The following is a 20069-nucleotide window of genomic DNA, read 5'->3' as shown; positions in this document are numbered from 1 at the left end:
GAAAGAGTGATGGGCTCAGTGGTAGAAGACATTTTTCCATGGTCACTGAGGAGGTAATTTTACAAGGGCTAATTGCTGTCTCTCCTACTTTCTATGGAAGGGCCTCAGATTCCAGGGACATGAGTTGCTCTTGTGAAGCAAGTCCTCTAGGCCACCAGTTCTCAGTGTGCAATCTCTGGCCCGTGGGGCCCTCAAATCCATGAGGGGATCCATGAAACCAAAATTATTTTCATGACAATACTAAGATGCTGTTTGTCTTTTCTTTGTGTGGACATTTGCATGTACCGCAGAAGCTATGGTGGATGGAAGTGCTGGCACCGTAGCACAAATCGGTACAGTGGCTCCTAACTACAAGTCTAGTAGCTGTCACTGTATTCTTCAGTACACTGCACTCACAGTCAAAACAAAACAAAACAAAGCCAGTCTCACTCGCATTTTAACAGGCTTACAGAAATGGAAAACAATGCCACTCTTCTCGCTCAATAATTTTTGGATAAAAATAGATATTTTTCATTAAAAAATAAAATTTACATTAACGTGCAATGTGTTCATTATTGTTATTTTAAACGAATGAATCAACACTTTGAAAGTTTCTCAGTTTAAATATCTAATGTGGTAAATATCAACAGATATAACCCACATAGTCTGAAGCTCTTCGGAATATTCAATGCTGTTTCAGAGTACAAAGGGGTCCCGAAAACAAAAAGTTTGAGAACTGCTAGTCTCCCCTGAACCTGGACTGATTTATTTCCATCCTCTGGTCAACAGCACACAGTATAATACATTTCACAAAGGGACTTCCTGTAGAGCCAAGTTTCTCCTGAGAGGCCTAACGATGAAAACAAGAGCACAAGAGCACTGTGTCATCTCTCCAGATCAAGCCTGTGACACATGCAGGATTCTCATGAAAGGGGAGTGGCACCACCTGGTGAAATATGAAGGGCCACAGGAAGGGGTTGGCAGGAGAGGTGATTCTCACAGAGGCAGCCCATTTGCTGGGGAAGGAGGAATCTCCGGGCAGGGGGCAGGGGATCTTCTGCTCACTACCCTCCCAACACTCAGACAGCATGCACAACCTATGACTCCTCCTGGGCAGTAGGGGTTCGTGCAGTTCAGCCACTCACAGCTCTCCCCAGACTGAGCAGAGTGCACGCTGACCAGGCAAGTCCCAAAACATAACTGTCTGGTGTACAAATCCATGCTACAATTCAGAGACACCGCAGAGTTACACAGTGGAAGTTCTCTCTGGTTGGCGCAAGTAAGAGGTGCCAGGGGAACAGACCATGCTGAGAAGACAGTAACCACATGGAGGACCTTGGCTTCCCTGTGCTTCCTCTACCTCTCGGGTGCTCCTTTATTAGCCGCTCCCGCATTACCACTTGCATTCTGCCTCATCCTACACTCACTCTCGCAAGACCGCATCCCCCCGTGGAGCTTGACAACTCCCAATTTTGATCTCAGCACCAGCTTTGCACCCATGTTTCTGACCATCTATCAGACAATGCCATCTGATGTCATACTGGTACCTCTGATTTCAATGTCCCTGAAATATCCTGCTCTGGTAGTTCATATCTCACAGACCCACCAACTGCCCAGACAGCCTCTAGTCCTCCACAACAGTAACCAAAGAGTTGGTAACTAAATGAATGGATTCTACAATTCTACCTCATCAAAAGCTTTCAAAAATCCTCACCATCTCCAGCCACATGACTGTCATTCAAGCCCTTGTCCTCTCCTATATGGAACATGACACCAGCTTCCTAACTTGCTTCCCCACCTCCAATCTACCCCCACACTCCAGCAAACACAATGCCATGACTTTCTTAATGAGCAAATCCCATCACTACTTAAAAACCTGCAACAAGACCCTATTGCCTGCAGGATTAACACACTCCTCTGTGTGGGCCATAAGGCCCTTTACAACCTGATCTTGGCTCTGTTATTTTGTACATTGGGAATAATGCTTTGTGAGCTCCCTTTCTGATTAAAACAAACTCAAAGGTAGAAATGTCTCACTCATCTCCCTATCCCCCAAGCCTGATCTAATGACTAGTACACAATGTTTGATATTGTGTTGATTCAATAAATGCTTTAGCAAAGCTTTTATGTGGAGCCTCCATACCACTTATGCCATATTCAGACCTGCGCTTGTAAGCACTCAGTGTGCCTTCAAAGAGGCGAGTCATAAAGATGAGGAGAGATGTGGAATTAGCTGTGGGATTTTGCTACAAAGGATAATGTGATTTCTAACACACGATTATCTCCCATAAACTAAGGAGTTTATATTCTTGTGATAAACATACCAGACCTCACATACCCGAGGTTATCGCCATGAGAGGCTCTGTGTGTATTCCCAAAAGACGGCCATTATTAAAAACATCTTTGTAATTGTCCTCAGAAACATACAGATTTTACAAGAAGCTCAAAAAGGCTGGTCTCATTTTATAAGCATCATTGCTCATTAACCCAAACTGTATTTCTAGCTTGATCATCCACTTTATTAACTAGGTTTGATCCAAATGACTAAATGACAAAAATTTGCCATCAGGGGAGTACACTGCTAAGAATGTGTGGAAATTCAATGATAAAACCAGACATATAATTCCATAGGAAGGCTTCCAGAAACGTGTGAAGCAGTGGCATACTCCTTGGAGCACATTGACACAGTCACCCAAATTGAGAATTTTCAAAAGGCTAATACTGACCTAAACAAACACGTTTTAGCATTTCTTTAAGATGTGAAAATTATATCCTATATACACTGTGTGTGTACACATATATGTATATATATTTTATATACATACATCACTCAGCATCTATGCCCAGGGAGACCTGGAACTGACACACATCCCTTCTGTGTGAATGCACATATGTATATGCTAATATTGTGTGTGCATATTTAGGGCGGTTAGTCTGAGCGGCTGATAGACACAGACACACAATCTAAATGGAAGCCCGCTCCTGGGTCAGGGCTTGCTCCTCACCATGATGCTCTTGTACATGTTGCCGTTGTTGTCTTCCACACTGATGCGGATGATGCAGGTGTCTTCGTTCTGTTGGTTGTAAACAGGAGGCAGCACAGTCGAGGTAATGGATGTCACCGAGACAGAGCGCTTGTGGATTTTGGGGTTGTTGTTGCAGGACGGAGGGGAGGAGAGGGGGTTCATTAAGGAAGACATCCCTGAGGAATTTGTGTCCATGGAATGGATAGAAGAACAGGATGAGGAGGACTCAGAGAGCTGGAAGAGTAAACACACCCCAGAAGAAAACAGATTAGAACGCTGGTCAACAGCTTTGTAATTTTCAAAGCAGAGGTAGATATTAAGACTGATAGACTGCAGTTATTTCCTCCACAACAGCCCACAGCACACATGTATCTCATTCCTGGTGTAAGTACTCGAGTCCCCATCAGTGGTAGACGCCTATCGGTGACTCAGTGTGACCTAGTCACTCTATAACCACGTGAGGCAGAGCAGCTCTCTTTATTTCCCTAGGTTTTAGCTGTTCTTATGGAAGTTAACCAGCAGGTGGCAGCCGACACCAGAAACTGGAGGCAATATGGGTTCCCAAAGAAGTCAGAAGCTTACCCGGCTGAAGGAAAGCCTTACCAACAGTTGATTCAGTCCTACTGCAGTCAGATTTTGCAGTGGGAGAGAAAGTTTTGTATTTTTAGAAGTTTCTAAGAGAAGTACTCCAGATTATATGGCTCTGCATTGAATATTAGTGCTAGAAAGGCCTTGGACATCAACTAGTCCCAAACCTGTTCTGCTGAGGAACCTGAGACCCAGGGAGAAAACTGGGGCTCCAGGTCCACACAGCTAGTTGACAGCACTCCTAGAACAGGAACCCAAGCTGATTCCCACTACCGAGTTCCCAGAGCAAGAACACGGCCAAGGCTCAGCCTGTGGCTGATAATAAGAAGATGAATCAACATAATATGCCGCTACCTTGCTATGTTTAGCACTGTGGGGCTTATGATGAGCTTTCATATATCTTATCCCATTTTAATTCCACAACTGTCTTGTGAACAAAATGCAGAGCATTATAAAGACGAGGAGAATAAGATTGAGAACATAAAAGTGACTTGCTCAAGGGAAATACAGCCTTTAAGCAGCTTCACCACTTTCCACATTTGCTAGTAAAGCCAACTGCACACATTTTCATGATGTGTATCAAGGACAATTAAGAAATGGAGTGCTACAGTTAATGTGCTTTTCAGATTAATTACACATTTCTCATCCATGCAATACCAATAACCAAAGAAAGAGGTTATTGGAAGAGGTACTTTTAAAAATCATTAAATTGAACCATTTAAAATATCAATTCTTATTGTAGAAAATTATAAACAAATTCCTGGAATGATTGAAGCTAAATTATACCATGTTAATCCTATAAAATATTCTGGAAGTAATTTATAAAATAAATAACTTATGTCTTTCATATTTATCTGCCTTTCCATGGAAACAGTATAGAAGTTGAGCTTTCTGGTTATCAGGCTTCTGATTAAAATGGAGTCTATTATCTTATTTCCTGTAGATTTCCTCCTATGGCATAACTATACATTCAATTCTACTGCATGGTTAGTTTACAGCCAGCCAGCTGATGTGACAATTCTCATGGGTAGGGGTCTGATTGTGGCTCTATCATAATATGGTTTAGTTTTTGTTTTGGCTTTTGGGTTTTTTTCTTCCTTATGTTCCCAAGTGAATCAACTTAGTGGCTCAATTTGAGGACTGATGATGGATAAGTTAAAAGCACAAGTTTCTTTGCAGATATATTAGTTAAGGGGGTACATTTTCCAATTAATCATTCGATTTTTTCACTTTCATGTTCCTCTATCCAAACTCTATTTCCTTTGTTAGATTTTTCTATGATTCTAGTGACATTTATAGTTAAGATAAAGCCTAGAATATGCCTGGGTTATAGCAGCTCTAAACAGACTGCCTGATGAGCCCCCAAATTCCTATTGAGAATTTAGGAAGTGAGGAGCAAGTGCAAAAATCAATGTTTAGAAATCATGATCAGGGGAATGAAGAAAGGAATGCAAATAAATTACCCTTCACCTTTAAGAGCAACCTCACAGTGTAGCCTGTGGGAAAGGAAGAATGACAGTCTGGAGGACTTTTGGAGAAGGCGGCTGTCACAGGCTCTCAGAGCAGGAAGGAAGTCTGGAGGTCAGCCCAGTCCAGCTATGTGCCAAGCAGGAGAACCAAGAGCCTTTCTAGCTAATATGCAGGGATTGTGCAGCCCAGGAACTACTTGCAACCAAGTGAATCACTCATGTTTAAGTCTACAGAAATGTATGACTCTGAGAAAGGTTCATCCAAAGAATAAAGAGTCATGACTTCTGCAAGAATTTAAAAAGCCAGTGTGATAAGGGATGGGACAGAAAAGATGAAGCAAGGGATGTGAAGGAGACAGCACACTGGGCTTCTGCACAGTTTTAAAAGGTACCATCTGGACCAATGTACATTTCCACTGTGCCACAAGGTGTGACTGTGATTCCATCTCCTTCCTGGAGAGACGGAGAAATCCCACAAAAATGTGGGCAATACCTCAGTTGTTACTTTCCTACAATGTCTACCATCAGAAATGAGCCTACAAAACCTCCGAGGCTGTGAAAAGAGTGAATGTAGAGATGGCATTCCAAATTTTGACAGATTCAATTTGTATGTCAAGTCACAAAGAATGACTACATCCCGGGTTGATGAAAAATGCCTTTTGAGAGCATGGCCAGTCTGTAGGTGTCCACAAAAGCTTTCTTTCAACATTCAGAGCATGAATGATTGTATCCCTGGATTTCAAAGCAGAAAGGTGAGAAATCCAACTAGAGCGGTAAATTAGTCATCTCAGTTTGATGAATCCTGAATATGATGTTCTTCCTGGATTGGCCACATTATGACAAAGTCACTTGAGGGTTCCCCGATTACCACTGTTCTTTTAACTCCATGTGAAGCAACACACATGTCCCCTTGAAGAGCAGCAGATATAAATCGAAGGATGAAACCATTGCCAACATTCTACCTTACTGACCTATCCATAAGCTAATGAGCCAGAAGTCACTATGGAGTAAGCTTGGTTAGCCAGAAACCTTCCCCAAATGGTGCAAATTCTAGTTATGTCATAGTTGACTCTCTGATCCAAACCCTTCAACCAACAGATTGAAGCAGATGTGTACAGAAGATTAACATTGATATTGGTGGGGTGCAGTGGTTCATGCCTGTAATCCCAGCACTTTGGGAGGCCGAAGTGGGTGGATCACCTGAGGTCAGGGGTCTGAGACCAGCCTGGCCAACGTGGTGAAACCCCATCTCTACTAAAAATACAAAAATTATGCGGGCATGGTGGCACATGCCTGTAATCCCAGCTACTAGGGAGGCTGAGGCAGGAGAATCCCCTGAACCCAGGAGACAGAGGTTGCAGTGAGCCAAGATCACACCACTGCATTCCAGCCTGGGCAACAGAATGAGTGAGACTTCATCTCAAAAAAAAAAAAAAAAAAAAAAAAAAAAAGACTGGTCTTAAGATTTTAAGATTAAGATATTTTGGTTTTTAAATTTTTATTTATGCAGTCATGGAAGATAGAAACTCAAAGGAAACTCTTTTATCACCTCTCATCAGTTTCCTTTTTTCCAACATGGGAGGATGTATCCTTGTTACCAATCCCTCATCTTCCCCTGCATCTGTGCTCTTTGCACTGTGATTTCAGAGTTCCTCCCACTAAAACTGGAGCCTATTTCTCTGCTTCATTTACTTATGTGGAATGTGGCCACATGGTCACTTTAGCCAACAGAATGTTGGTTGATATGACTCAAGTAAAGGCTTGGTATGTGCTTGCGAGTTGGGCTTGCCCTCTTGCTTGTCCATCTTGCATGGTAGGGGCATGCCCTGGGTAGCCCGTTACTCCAAAAATAATGAGAGGCAAGTAGAGCAGACCTGGACCAAATCTGTGGCCTAGTGTCAAGCCCAACCCAGATCAGCCACCAGCAGATGCGTAAGAGAAATAAATGGTGGTTGTTTTAAGTCACTGAGTTTTGGAGTGGCATGCTATACAACATTATTGTGATAAATGCTTAGCTAAGACAAAATATGGTACCAAGAAGCTGACACATCTCCGTTTCTGACTTTTTGCTCTTTCTAAGTAGTCCTACTTCCCCTAAATAACTCCAGTGCCTTAAGCTGTGGGTATAGAACAATATTTCAAAGGCCGAATGAATAAACCAAACTGCTTAGTACTTTTACACCTGTTTCTATTAGGAGTATGTCCCCAAATTGAACTCTTCTTTTGATGCCTGTTCAAAACATGACTTTCAAAATACTATAGAGTGATACACTTAAAAACAGACATTCCTTGCTGTGGTGCGGCAAATAGCATGTAGGTGCCTGTATTAGGAATGAAGAGAAAGGTTGAGTATATACCTTTTTTTGAGGCTCATCAGGGGTGTCCATGGGAGTAATGGAGCCCTCCTCAGCCTCTGAGTGGTTTGACTCGCAGGATGACACGCTGACAGAGTCCATGCTCTCACCAGAGCTCCCGCTGGCGGTGGACTTGGGCTGCTCTTTGGTGGGAGTGGGACCGGTGATCAAGTCAGACCCTAGAAACAGTCTGGGAAAAAAACAGAATGCCAAGCATTTGAGCTGTTACAAATCTGGAATCCATGATTAAGCAAATATTTTGTGTTGATTAAGCCCTTGATGTTTTTTCAGTCTTGTGTGTTCTGTCATTATTATTTTAGGAGGGGCATTCGCTATAAAGTTTCTAATAAATAGCAGTAAACATCTTGTCCCAAAAGAGTATTTCCAACTTCAAAGAACACCTAGATTATTCGGTAGTAATCTGAAGTCTTTCTAGGTCGATGGCCCTCTACATTTTAACAGTCTATGGGCCACCTTGGCAGGATCAAGACACCATCACCATACCCCCATCACTTCCTACCATAAAATGATCATCACAGGCTAAGAAAGGATGGCACTGCTTTGGGTAAGAAACCAAGGAGGAAGACTTCTATTTCCAACAATCTGTGAACTACAATATCCTAAACCCTTCCTCTATAAAACAGCTAGATAAGGAATATTAAAAACTCTTTTTAGTTGAGCTTGCAAGATAGGAAGGGAAATCCCTACAGGCCTTAAGTGAAAAAGGAACTGAAAACCAGAAGCATGCGAGCTAGTTCTGCAGCTGCTCTGGTGGGGGAGTGGGAGGTGCCAATCTTGGCAAAATAGTGATGTGGGTTTTAATGTACACACAGGGCCCAAAAACGAGGATTTCTGTTTATGAAAGGTGAGGAGTTCGAACCAAAACTATATACAGCCAGGACCCACAAAGGGCTATACCCTTAGTAAAAAGACAGGCCAGAAAAGTATCTTTCTACCAGCATAGGAAGACAACAGGAAGCCTGTTTTCGCCTGAGCATGGAAAGAAGAAAAATGTCTCCTATGAAGTCGTGTGAGCTGGGTCTGTGCCTCATTCCAATTTGCTATTTATGTGGTCTAGGGGTTAGAAACTCTCAACCAGTGACACTGCTGGTAAACTAGACTTTTTCTTTAAAAAAAAAAAAAAAAAAAAGGAAAATCTTGCTAGAGGGATATACCTTCAGCCCAGGCTTCAGAGAATCCCCTGATAAAGATAAACTTGTGGTACAAAATTACAAAATACACACAAGGAAATATTCCACTGAAAGAGAGAGCCAACAGGCATAACAAAAAGCAGGCTTAGACTCCTGAGAACTTCAAATTTGAGAACTGTCAGAACAAAACTAATAATGTGCTTATTCATCCAACAAATATTTGCATGTCTCATAAGCCAAGCTACAAAATAAGTATGTTAGAAAATAATAAAAATATAGAAGAAATTGAAAACTGGAGCTCAGAGCAAGAGATTCTAATAAAGGAAGAATATAATTTGAAAAACATTTCACCTCTAAGTGAAAAAGGTGGTGACTTAAATTTAAAACTCAGTGGAAGGATTAAATAACTTGAAGAAAAAAATCATGAACTAGACAACAGATCTGAAGAATATCCTCAAAAATCATCATCAAAAGATAAAAACATAGAAAGAACAGTGAAAAGATATTGAGAAAGCAATAAGAAAGCCCCACATATGTGTAAGAGGAGTTCCAGAAGACATGGAGAGGATGGAAGAAGGCCCATATCAGAAGAGATGGTGGCTGAGAGGATTCCAGACTTGGTGAACCATAGGAATCCTCCCATCCAAGAGCCACATCCTGAATAGGGTAAGACTACACTCTCACTTAAACTGGTATATCAAAGACAAAAGGAATTCTTAACATCAACAGGGGGCCGGGCACAGTGGCTCTCAAAGTGTTCCCAGTACTTTGGGAGGCTGAGGCAGGCTGAGTTCAGGAGTTCAAGACCACGCCAGGCAACATGGTGAAACCCCATCTCTACTAAAATACAAAAAAATTAGCTGGGTGTGGTGCTATGTGCCTGTAATCCCAGCTACTCAGGAGGCTGAGGCACGAGAATTGCTTGAATCCAGGAGGCAGAGGTTGCAGTGAGCCGAGATCGTGCCACTGCACTCCAGCCTAAGCAACAGAGCAAAACTCTTTCGAAAGAAAGAAAGAAAGAAAGAAAGAAAGAAAGAAAGAAAGAAAGAAAGAAAGAAAGAGAGAGAGAGAAAGAGAGAGAGAGAGAAAGAGGAGAAAGAAAGAGAGACAGAAAGGAGAGAAAGACAGAAAGAAAGAAAAACAAAGAAAGAAAGAAAGAGAAAGAAAGAAAGAAAAAGAAAAAAGTAAGCAAGCAAGCAAGCAACAGGGATGGGAACATAAGACAGAGGAATAGTAATTAAGCAGATATCAGACATCTCAAAAGCAACCATGGAAGTCAAAAGACACTGAATAATATCACCAAAGTGCTGAGTGAAAGTAATAGTCAGTTTTGAATCCTATACCCATCTAATATAATTCCAAGAAGGACAGCAAAATAAAGACTTTCTCAGACTAATACTGAGAGGGTTTACCATTAACTGATGATACCACAAGTAGTGGTAAAAGGAGGGCAGGAGTCAGATGTAAGAAGGAATGGCATGCAAGACAACTAGCAAGTGGGCTGAACCTAAACAAGTACTGACTATAAAATAACAATAATAGAAATATTGAAGATGAACTTGATTTTTTATTAAATATTTTCAGAATTATATGCTTGAATTCCAAGAGCTCAAGCATATTTTTGCTCTGCCTCATCTCCACCCTGCTATCTCCAGCCCCATTTTCCATGTCTTCCTTTTATAACCCTCCAAGCATCACAGGGACTATAGGGGTATGAGCTAAACTCTGATCACAGAAGCAAAAATAATGCCCTTGTCTTACCGCTCCATAAATTACAATGTAGATCTTTGAAGGATGTCAACTAGTGGTCCTCCATCCATTATCTCATCAGAGTCTCTAGCGTTCTTCCATTTCTACAATTCAATAAGGTCCTGCTTTGTCCTGCTTTGTGAAGGTTCATTCTGACTCAGTAGCAGGCATCTCTGACTTTCAAGGCCTAAGCACCCAAAGTTTTCCCCAACCTCTTTGGATGATGAGCCATTAAATGTGGGAACAGCAAAAATACATTTTCCAGATTTGTAAACATGCTAAGAAGATCATGAAACCTTTTGAAAATAATGGTATGCAAATATCCTTGTATGTACAAGAAATAAGATGGGGGCATATGACCTCCTTTCATAACAGAAGCTCAAACTCAACTGCAGATACCAAGGGTTATCCCAGCAAGATTTTACTAATAAGAGATGTACTGAGGGCCTACCACACTTTGTGAAGGACATAGCACCCTCACAGTCCTGCCCTCTCTGGATTTCGTAGTAAATGTTTTCATAGGACTGAACACTTGTCTGTGTCAGTGAAGAGAGAGGATCCAGAGGTATTACAGCACCCACCACAAAACATCTAGATCCCAGGCTTGGAGAGGAGTACAGAGAAGCAGTAGCATAGAAATGAGGATGGGGAGAAGGCAGCAGGACAGAGGTAGCGGCACTCAGGATTAGGCCTGCCTGCATTGAGCATTTTTGGTTTTTTCCTTAAGAACCTCTGACCACCAGAGTGAGTCCAGAAGCTCCCAGCTCCTTCTGCGGCCTCAGTTGGCAGAGTGGACACCCAGGATCCTCTGCAGGTCTGGACTCCTCTATCAGGGAGCTGATTCCCTGTGCACGTGCCAGTCTTACCAGCTGACAAGGCATGGTCAGTCCCCTCAGATTATCTCAGTAGTTTATTCCCCCATATCTGCAAAGATGAAAAGACAGCAAAATACTATGAAAAATTTCCTCAAGAGCTGACTCCAAAAGCTCATCAATTTAGAGTTCAGCAGGGCCAGAATAGCCATCTGAACAAAGAGAGGGTGAGCAAAACATAGGATTATCTTCCAGATGCTTTCTACTAAAGCACATGTTCCAACCCATCCACAATGCCTCATATCATCTGACGGCAGGTAGCAGCCTGCATGGCCGCTGGTGGTGGGAGACCTTGCTATCCATGTCCAACAGAGGTCTTTATGTTACACCGGGGACATGGTAACACTCGAGGTCATGTGCCATCCCTGCCTCTGTGTCTCAATGTGACTCACTGAGGTAGGTGGAGAGACAGTGCTGGGAACTATCAAATGCCCATAAAGACAGTCGGAATCCTGATCCCCCCAAACCCTCAAAAAGATATTAACTAATTAATTTCATTAAAAATAATGGTGACTTTTCAGGCACATATTGAAAGTTAGACACTGAATATATATACACATACACACACACATAGCATGCATGTATACATATACATACACATATATATATAGTTGTTGTTTTGTTTGGTTTTGTTCTTCGAGACAGGGTCTCGCCCTGTCATCCAGGCTGGAGTGCAGCGGCACAATCATAGCTCACTGTAACATTGAACTCCTGGGCTCAGGCAACCCTCCCACCTCAGCCTCCTGAGTAGCTGGGACTGCATGCATGGACCACAATGCCTAGTTAATACTTGAAGTGATTTTTTTTGTAGAGACAGGATCTCACTACATTGTCCAGGCTAGTCTCAAACTGCTGGCCTCAGGCAATACAACTGCAAGCATGATAGACAAGGTTCCTGTTCTCAGGTTGCTTATGTTCCACTGGAGGAAGCAGCTAACATGAATGAGAATGAGGGGTGGACAGCAACATTAGAAAGGGTTCTCTCTTGGCACATAACATTTTTGCTAATATTTGAAGGAGCCAGCCATGAAGAAAGAGCATTTCAGGCCAGACACAGCCAGTGCAAACGTCCTCGACACTGGTGAACAGAGGGCAATGCTGTGAGAGAGGGAAGGCTGCAGGTTAAATCACGTAAGGCCTAGTAAACCAGGATACAGAGTTTGGGTTTTATTTTAAAATAAAAGCTATAGGAAGCAACATAATCTGGTGTACATGTTAAAAGACAACCTAGCTATTTAGTAGAGAATGAATGGTTGGTAAGGGGCAGCCAGAAGACAGTGAAGATGTTACTGGAGTGATCCAGGAAGGAGAAGATGGTGATTCACGACAGAGAAGGCAGTGGAGAATGAACTTAGCAAATGCTTTGAGTTCATGACAGAAGGATAAACAGCTTAACAAATGAGCGGAGTGCTCTTCACTTTCACCCTGGCTCAAGGTCATCCTGTTGAAGACATCTCCACTCACAACTCTGATGGGACCCTCTTGGAGCCCCAGAACCCCTGGGGTACACTCACAGGCTGAGTCTCTTCACCATGCTCTTCCGAGGCTTGGGCGAGGTGGTGCTGGCGTCGGCAGCTGCTTCAATCTCACATGACAGGGCATAGCTGAGAAAGAGAAGGGGGCTCCATGAGGTCAAAGTTAAAGAATTGAAAAACAGATTTAAATTCACACAATGTGCTGGTTTTGTTTTAGAGAAGGCTCTTTGTTCAAAGTAAAGTTATATACAAACCTTGTTCTATCATAAACATCAGGGGGTACTGACTTAATGGCCCGATTTGACACATTTATCTTACGTGCTTCCTCCCTCACCTCCACTGGCATATGGATTGAGGCTATTTAATTCTGCGTGTTTCAAATACAAGGATATATGCACTTTGGCAGCATCAAAAACTAACTCCATTCTGATCAGTCTCATCCCACTGCTAGGCCAGGGGAATAATCTTCCTTCCTCTACTACCTCCCCCTCCTATTTCTTCTCTATTACCTCTTTCCTACTCTTCTGTATGTGTGTGTGTGTGCACATGCACATATGACTTAGTTTTATCCAAAGAAAATGAAAAGACTTTTGTAATCTATCTGCTCGTCAATGAATAGACATAGGCAATTACATTACTGATAAAGATATATATATATATATATATTTATTTATTTTAGTAGAGATGGGGTTTCACCACATTGGCCAGGGTGGCCTACAAATATTTTTTTAAATTTTTTAATTGCCAAAATATCCTCAATTTAAAATGCTCCAGGTTTAGACCTCTATCTGCCAGGCAGATATAACGAACACAAGCACAAGAGGAATTTATATGTGATTCCAATTGTCTTTTACGAAAGCTCGTAGCTCTAGACAGTAGATGTATTTCGTTACTGGGTAGGTGGGGAAGGGTGCCCGACATTATACAGCCATCTTCAGAGCTTACTTAGGCTGTAGAGTCAGGCAGACCTGAGTTTGAATCCAAATGCTGTCATTAATTCATTCCAATACTTCTCTAAACATCATTTTTTTTTGTCAATACTTATTTTGCTGTCAATTTCACTCTCCCTTATGATAAACTTCCAAAGAAATTCCCTGGGCTAGGGTAGGGATGGGCCAACTTCTTCTGTAAAGGACCACATAGTATTTTAGGCTTTGTGGGCCATATGGTCTCTGTTGCAAATACTCAACTCTGTCTTTAAGGCATGAAAGCAACCACAGATGAGATGTAAATGAATGGGCTGTGTTTCAAAAAAATCTTATTTATGTAGATATGAAATTTGAATTTCAAATAACTGTTTCATGTCACAAAATATTCTTTTTTTTGTTTTTTTCGCCCCAATCATTTAAAAATGTAAAAACAGGCAGTGGGCCACATATGGCCTGCAGACCAATCTGCCAACCAGCAGGCTACAGGACAGGGATGAGCTGGGCCAATGGGCAGGGCACTCAAGTGAACGTGCCTTTCTATGCCCACCCCACTATTTTGAAACTGTTCCTTGTGTCCCTGCCACACCTGAGTTATCACTGTTCCTCCAAATGCCAAGCATGTCAGGCCACCAAGCTTTTGCTTGTGTTCTCTCTTGGTCTGGAACGTTATTTTCCAGTTCTTCTTTGTTATTACGGCAAAATCTTGTTTCTCTTTTTTTTATTGTCTCTCTTTTAAATATTTCCAGCCTAAATATTAATGCCTTTATATTTTCCTTATTTTCCCCAATTCTTCCCATAGGTTCTGTAGCAATGTAGTTACCCATCATATTTCAATGCCTCATGAGTCTCTCACCCCCTCTAGGTTGAAAGCTCCCTGGAAAGGTACCATCAATTAACAGGAATGACAAACACGGTGACAATGGTGGTGGTGATAACACTAAGGACACGCATTCTAACAAAGCAATCCCACAGAAGATCGTAGTTACGCCTCACAAACAAACACTCTACAGATGAGCATCCTGAAGATAGGGAGGAACAAATGACTTGTTAAGGTTACAAAGATAAATAAGTGGCCAAGCAAGAGTCTGAAAGTACATCTTGATGCTATCACCTCAGCTTTTCCTGCCACACCATGCGCCTTTGAAAACCAAGGACCTGGAACCTAGCAGCTGCTCACTAAATAGTTGTTGAATAAATGACCCGGCGAGGTATTAAATGCAGCATTTTTCTTGCCAACGCTTCAGTTCTCCCCTGATGAAAGACAGGTGAGCCCACCTCTCCTCTTCTGTCAGGAGCTGCTGCCTCTGGAACCACTGGATGAACTTTGGGTCTGGGGTCATGCAGTAGCTGTTGCAGGCAGACTGTAAGAGCTTTATCTGGGCGATCACTTCAAATTCCTAAAGCAGACAGGATACCAAAAATTAAAAAAAAAAAAAAAAGACTGGATAATAAGACCAACCAAATATAGATCTTTTCAACATGAAAATATACCACACTAGGATAAAAGATGAAGAAAACCATCTAGGAGGATTCTGAAATACTGCTTCCTTAAAAATAAAGGAGCTAACTCAAACTCTCCAAAGTCCTTGTATGCTTTAATTTTTAATCCTCTTTTCTCCTTGAAAAAGCAATTTATAGGAATAAAACAAGCTACCAAAGCAACCCAAACTGGTCACTATGTAAAGTCCCAGTGGCTTCCTTTTTCTCTTTTTCACTTTCATCCTTGGAATAGAAAAATGATTTTTAAGGTTGTAAGTACTTCATAAATATATGAAAAATTTCTATTCATATTTCTTAAAAAAAAAAAAAAAGAAAACAAATACTTTAATCAGGGAGCTCCCAAGTTCCCCATCCCCATCTTCTTCAACCTTTATCCCTCAATAAATAAGTTTTGGTAGGGCTGAGTATCTAAACAGTCCTAGGTCTCATAAAATTGAATGTTTAGATTTCCTGAATCCTTGGGTTTTTACTACGCCACTAAATCATTTAACTAAGTCTTTTAAAACTCACATAGAGGCAAGTACATAATTATGTTGAAAATTATTTATACTTCTTTGGATGTTTCAATAAAAAAAATTTAAGTCAGCAATGGGTATAAGCTTTAGGTTTAGGTTTTACAGTCAAACTTTCCAAAAGTTTAATATCCTAGTCTAAAAAGGAAAGAGATTACCAACCAGGGTTATTCTGAAGTTAAATGACCGAGAGGGGAACTGAGGGGGCAATAACTGAATTTATTATCATTACAGGACATGACAGAAGTAACTCAAGAACTGGCAGACTCTCCAAATCATAACTTTCCATCCAGTGACCTCAGCCCTTGGTCTCAGTATCCTCAAGGAATATCTACCATCATGCTAAAGAAAAAAGGATTGTCTACAAGGGACAGAAAATTTACATTTGTCCAGGTTAGTATCTTGTTACTGAAGAGCCCAGCTTGGTTTAGCTCCTCTATGCCTTTTTGGTTTTAACTTCAATGTCGTTTTCTCCTGGAAGTTTCTCTGGCCCTACAAGTTGGAGATAGATACCCCAACTACATACTTCTCTAATACCCACGACTTCTGCTTACAAACCCTTGTCAGGTTGTATTACAACTGCCTATTTATTTGTCTACCTCTCTCCTGGACTGTGAACTTTATGAGGGCAGGGAGCTCTGGTCTTTCTCTGCTGTAATTCCCAAACCCCCTACATAAAGTAGACAGTCAATATTTGTGGAATGTGAAAGTACTAAAGAATAATGAGAATACTACAGGGTAAAGTTATTATTTTGCTCACTCATTTTCCTTTGAGTCCTTTAAATATCTATTTAAATATACCATTTGAATATAAAAATCACAGAAAAATTTCAAGAATGTTTTATCTTGAATAGCACAGTTCAGAACTGTGCTGTCCACAGAAAGACTGAAATTGATGTTGAGCACCCCTTCCTATGCTGACAGGAAAGGAAAAGAATAACTACCTACACCTAAGACAAAGACTATTTCCTTTCCTCTCTCGAGTAGACCCACGAGAGTTTACCATCTTTATTAACTCTTCTATGTTACTTGCTCATCGGAAACCCCTTATCCTTAATAGGGTAAACCTGGTTTTTATTTTAATTGGCAAATTAAAAAACTGTTTGTATTTATGGTGTGCAACATGATGTGCAACATGATGTTCTGAAACATGTATATACCGTGGAATGGCTAAATCAAGCTAACATACGCATTACTTCACATATTTATTTGTGGGGAGAATACTTAAAGTCTACTCTCTTAGTAATCTTCAAGTATAAAATACATTGTTATTAATTATAGGAGTGAGACTGCTATTGCTGAAACTAATTGTAAAGGAGATAAGGAGGGGACAGGGAAGAAGTGTGGGCTTTGGTGCATCAGGACAGGATGAGAACCCTGGCTTTGCCACCAAGAGATTCTGGTCCAGTAATTAAATCTCTTGAGTCCTAGCTTCCTCACTTTTGAATTGAGGATGATAAAACCCACCTCATAAGGCTAGTGGGGGATAACGTATAGGAGCATGCCAAGCAAAATGGTCTATGATAAACGTTCAGTAGGTGGTAACTCATTTTTTTCTGCCTCTACAAAGAAACTTAAGTCCCCATTTATTTCATTTTTTTCATGGTCAGACAAAGGAAAACAGAAAACCACAGCCAATCAACTCTACTTACCCTTCTCCTTTTCTCAAAGTTTATCAGTCCACCCTGAAAGAAATTTTAATAAAAAGAGTGACCAACCAAGCTCCTTTAAAACACAGCCTTATGTTGCTGTAGGTCACATTAAAATAGATCAAAGGGGTGATAAAGTCACAGTTATCAATGATCCTATAATTATGGCTACTGTGGAAGAAGAGAATCCTGTTTTGCTTTAAAAAATTTAATTTATTATTAAAAGGCAGGATAGGCAGAAAGTCTTCTCTTGAAACGTCTGAAACCAACTAAAATAGTAATGATAAATAATTACAAATCAGGATCCAAAGACACTTGCAGAAGCAGTAAAGATAAAAGCTAGTGTAAATATTCCATTACCCTTTTTTCCCATACCAAAAGCAACTAAAACAGATGGTCATTGACTCATATAGTTTATCAAAAGGGAAGTCATTTCTCCATAGCATCATGAAAAGTTAAGTTTCAATTCTTCATCCCCTCAGCTCCTATTCTCAGTAGGCTGAATTTAACTTCTCAATCTTTGATTACTCCCCAAAATTCCCCAACGCTGATGGGTGTTTCCTGAGATAAGCTGAGGAAGAGGATGTGAAGAGACACAGAGGTCAGGAAATACAAAATGAATAAACATGTCCCCAACACTGTGGCAAACCCAAAGGTAGGTAGATCTATGCAAAATAACTTCTACTTCTTCTAATTAAGATACAGTAAAAGCAGGCTGGTTGCATATGATAACCAGGGGGTAGGATATGCTGAAATATACAAGCAATCTTTCAAGCTCATCTCCAATTTGAAATTTCTTCTTCACTTATTATTTTATTGCTGCTACTAACAAGTTGTTTGTCTGAGTTTTCATGTATTTTCCCTTTCAGAGAAGAGGGGGATGAAGGCAGTAGGGGGGTAGAGAGGGGGAACAGAGAGGAAGAGGGAGGGGGCACAGAGAGAAAGAGACAGAGAGAGAGAAAAATACCCCACAGCAATACAAAAGAAAACAGCAATACAAAAAGAAAAGCACATTTGAAAAATCACAAATTTGACTAACTCCCTATCCCACCAAGCAGTCCTACTCAACATTAAAGTCTTGAGGGTTTTTTTTGTTGTTTGTTTGTTTGAGACCGAGTCTTACTCTGATGCCTAGGCCGGAGTGCAATGGCAGGATCTCAGCTCACTGCCACCTCCGCCTCCCAAGTTCAAGTGATTCTCCCGCCTCAGCCTCCAGAGTAGTTGGGATTATAGGTACCCATCACCATGCCCGGCTAATTTTTGTATTTTGGTTTTGTTTGTTTGTTTGTTTGTTCGTTTGAGGCAGAGTCTTGCTCTGTCGCCCAGGCTAGAGTACAGGGGCACGATCTCAACTCACTGCAACCTCTGCCTCCCAGGCTCAAGCAATTCTTCTGGCTCAGCCTCCTGAGTAGCTGGGACTACAGGCATGTGTCACAATGCCTGGCTGATTTTTGTATTTTTAGTAGAGATGGCGTTTCACCATATTGGCCAGGCTGGTCTCGAACTCCTGACATCGTGATCTGCCCGCCTCAGCCTCCCAAAGTGCTGGGATTACAAGTGTGAGCCACTGCGCTCAGCCTGATTTTTGTATTTTTAATAGAGACAGGGTTTCACCATGTTGGCCAGGCTGGTCTTGAACTCCTGACCTCAGGTGATTTGCTTGCCTTGGCCTCCCAAAGTGCTGGGATTATAGGCATGACTCACTGCGCCTGGCCTTAAAGTCTTGTTCAAACCCAAACCTACTCCTTCATAAGCCCTTTTCATCACAACCCCTCATAAGAGTTAATTGTGGGCCGAGTGCGGTGGCTCAATGCCTGTAATCCCAGCACTTTGGGAGGCCAAAGCGGGAGGATCACCTGTGGTCAGGAGTTCAAGACCAGCCTGACCAACATGGTGAAACCCTGTCTCTAGTAAAAATACAAAACTTAGGCTGGGCGCGGTGGCTCATGCCTGTAATCCCAGCACTTTGGGAGCCTGAGGCGGGCAGATCACGAGGTCAGGAGTTCGAGACCAACCCTGTTTCTACTAAAAATACAAAAAATTAGCCGGGTATGGTGGTGCCTGTAATCCCAGTTACTCGGGAGGCTGAGGCAGGAGAATTGCTTGAACCCAGGAGGCGGAGGTTGCAGTGAGCCAAGATCATGCCATTGCACTCCAGCTTAGACAACAAGAGCAAAACTCCATCTCAAAAATAATAATAATAATTGTGATCTCCTGTGTTCTCTCAGTGCATTTGTTTGAATTTCTATTATTACTACTGTTCACTGCTTATTTTGATATATTATTGCTTCCACTGGATTTTGAACCACTTCTGGTGTTAGTGTTTGGTATTATTCTTTGTATTCCTCCTAGCAGCTAGCACAATGCCATGTACTTTTGGACCTTCAAAAGATACTAAGAGAAGTTAATTACTCTTTGGGGTATCCAGTGAGAAGGAAGGCTGCAGGCCCAATCACACCACTCACATGGAACTCACCTCGATGTAGTCCTGCAGGGCAGTGTCAAGCATGGTCAGGTCAGTCAGGAAGGTGCCCAGGTAGGGCACAGTTCCCTGCATCACACCCTGAAGAGCAACCAAAGCAAAACTGTCTTTATTGTTATTGAAAAGTTGAAGGGTTTTAGGAATCTTCAAGCTGGAGCAAATGGATGTATTTAAGGCCTAACTGGGGGCCAGTGGTGCTAACCTCCATGAGTAACATTTTTAACATTTCTACACAAATAGGATAGAAACTCCATGATCTAATGTCTAACTTGTGAAATGATGAAAACCAAGCCTCAAAGCCAGGAGATCATACACATCTGTTCAAAAGTGTTGA

General features: G+C 41.5%; 1 protein-coding gene across 3 annotated transcripts in view; it reads right to left on the bottom strand.

The window, feature by feature from the left end:
- Positions 1 to 20069, bottom strand: part of RGL1 (ral guanine nucleotide dissociation stimulator like 1) — a 290242-nt gene that overhangs the window by 7931 nt on the left and 262242 nt on the right. For all 3 annotated transcript variants that reach the window (XM_005540214.5, XM_005540216.5, XM_005540217.5), the window contains 6 exons: positions 19730 to 19816; positions 17257 to 17289; positions 14868 to 14989; positions 12703 to 12792; positions 7420 to 7606; positions 2985 to 3239 (listed from right to left, as the gene is read on the bottom strand). In XM_005540214.5, the coding sequence (XP_005540271.1) occupies positions 2985 to 3239; positions 7420 to 7606; positions 12703 to 12792; positions 14868 to 14989; positions 17257 to 17289; positions 19730 to 19816 (774 nt within the window). The remainder of the gene's footprint in view (positions 1 to 2984; positions 3240 to 7419; positions 7607 to 12702; positions 12793 to 14867; positions 14990 to 17256; positions 17290 to 19729; positions 19817 to 20069) is intronic.

This window comes from Macaca fascicularis, chromosome 1 (genome assembly GCF_037993035.2).
Source record: "Macaca fascicularis isolate 582-1 chromosome 1, T2T-MFA8v1.1".
In the NCBI taxonomy this organism is placed as follows: Eukaryota; Metazoa; Chordata; class Mammalia; order Primates; family Cercopithecidae; genus Macaca; species Macaca fascicularis.
Note: the sequence above shows the minus strand (reverse complement) of the source record. Positions and strands in the feature narration are given on the sequence as shown.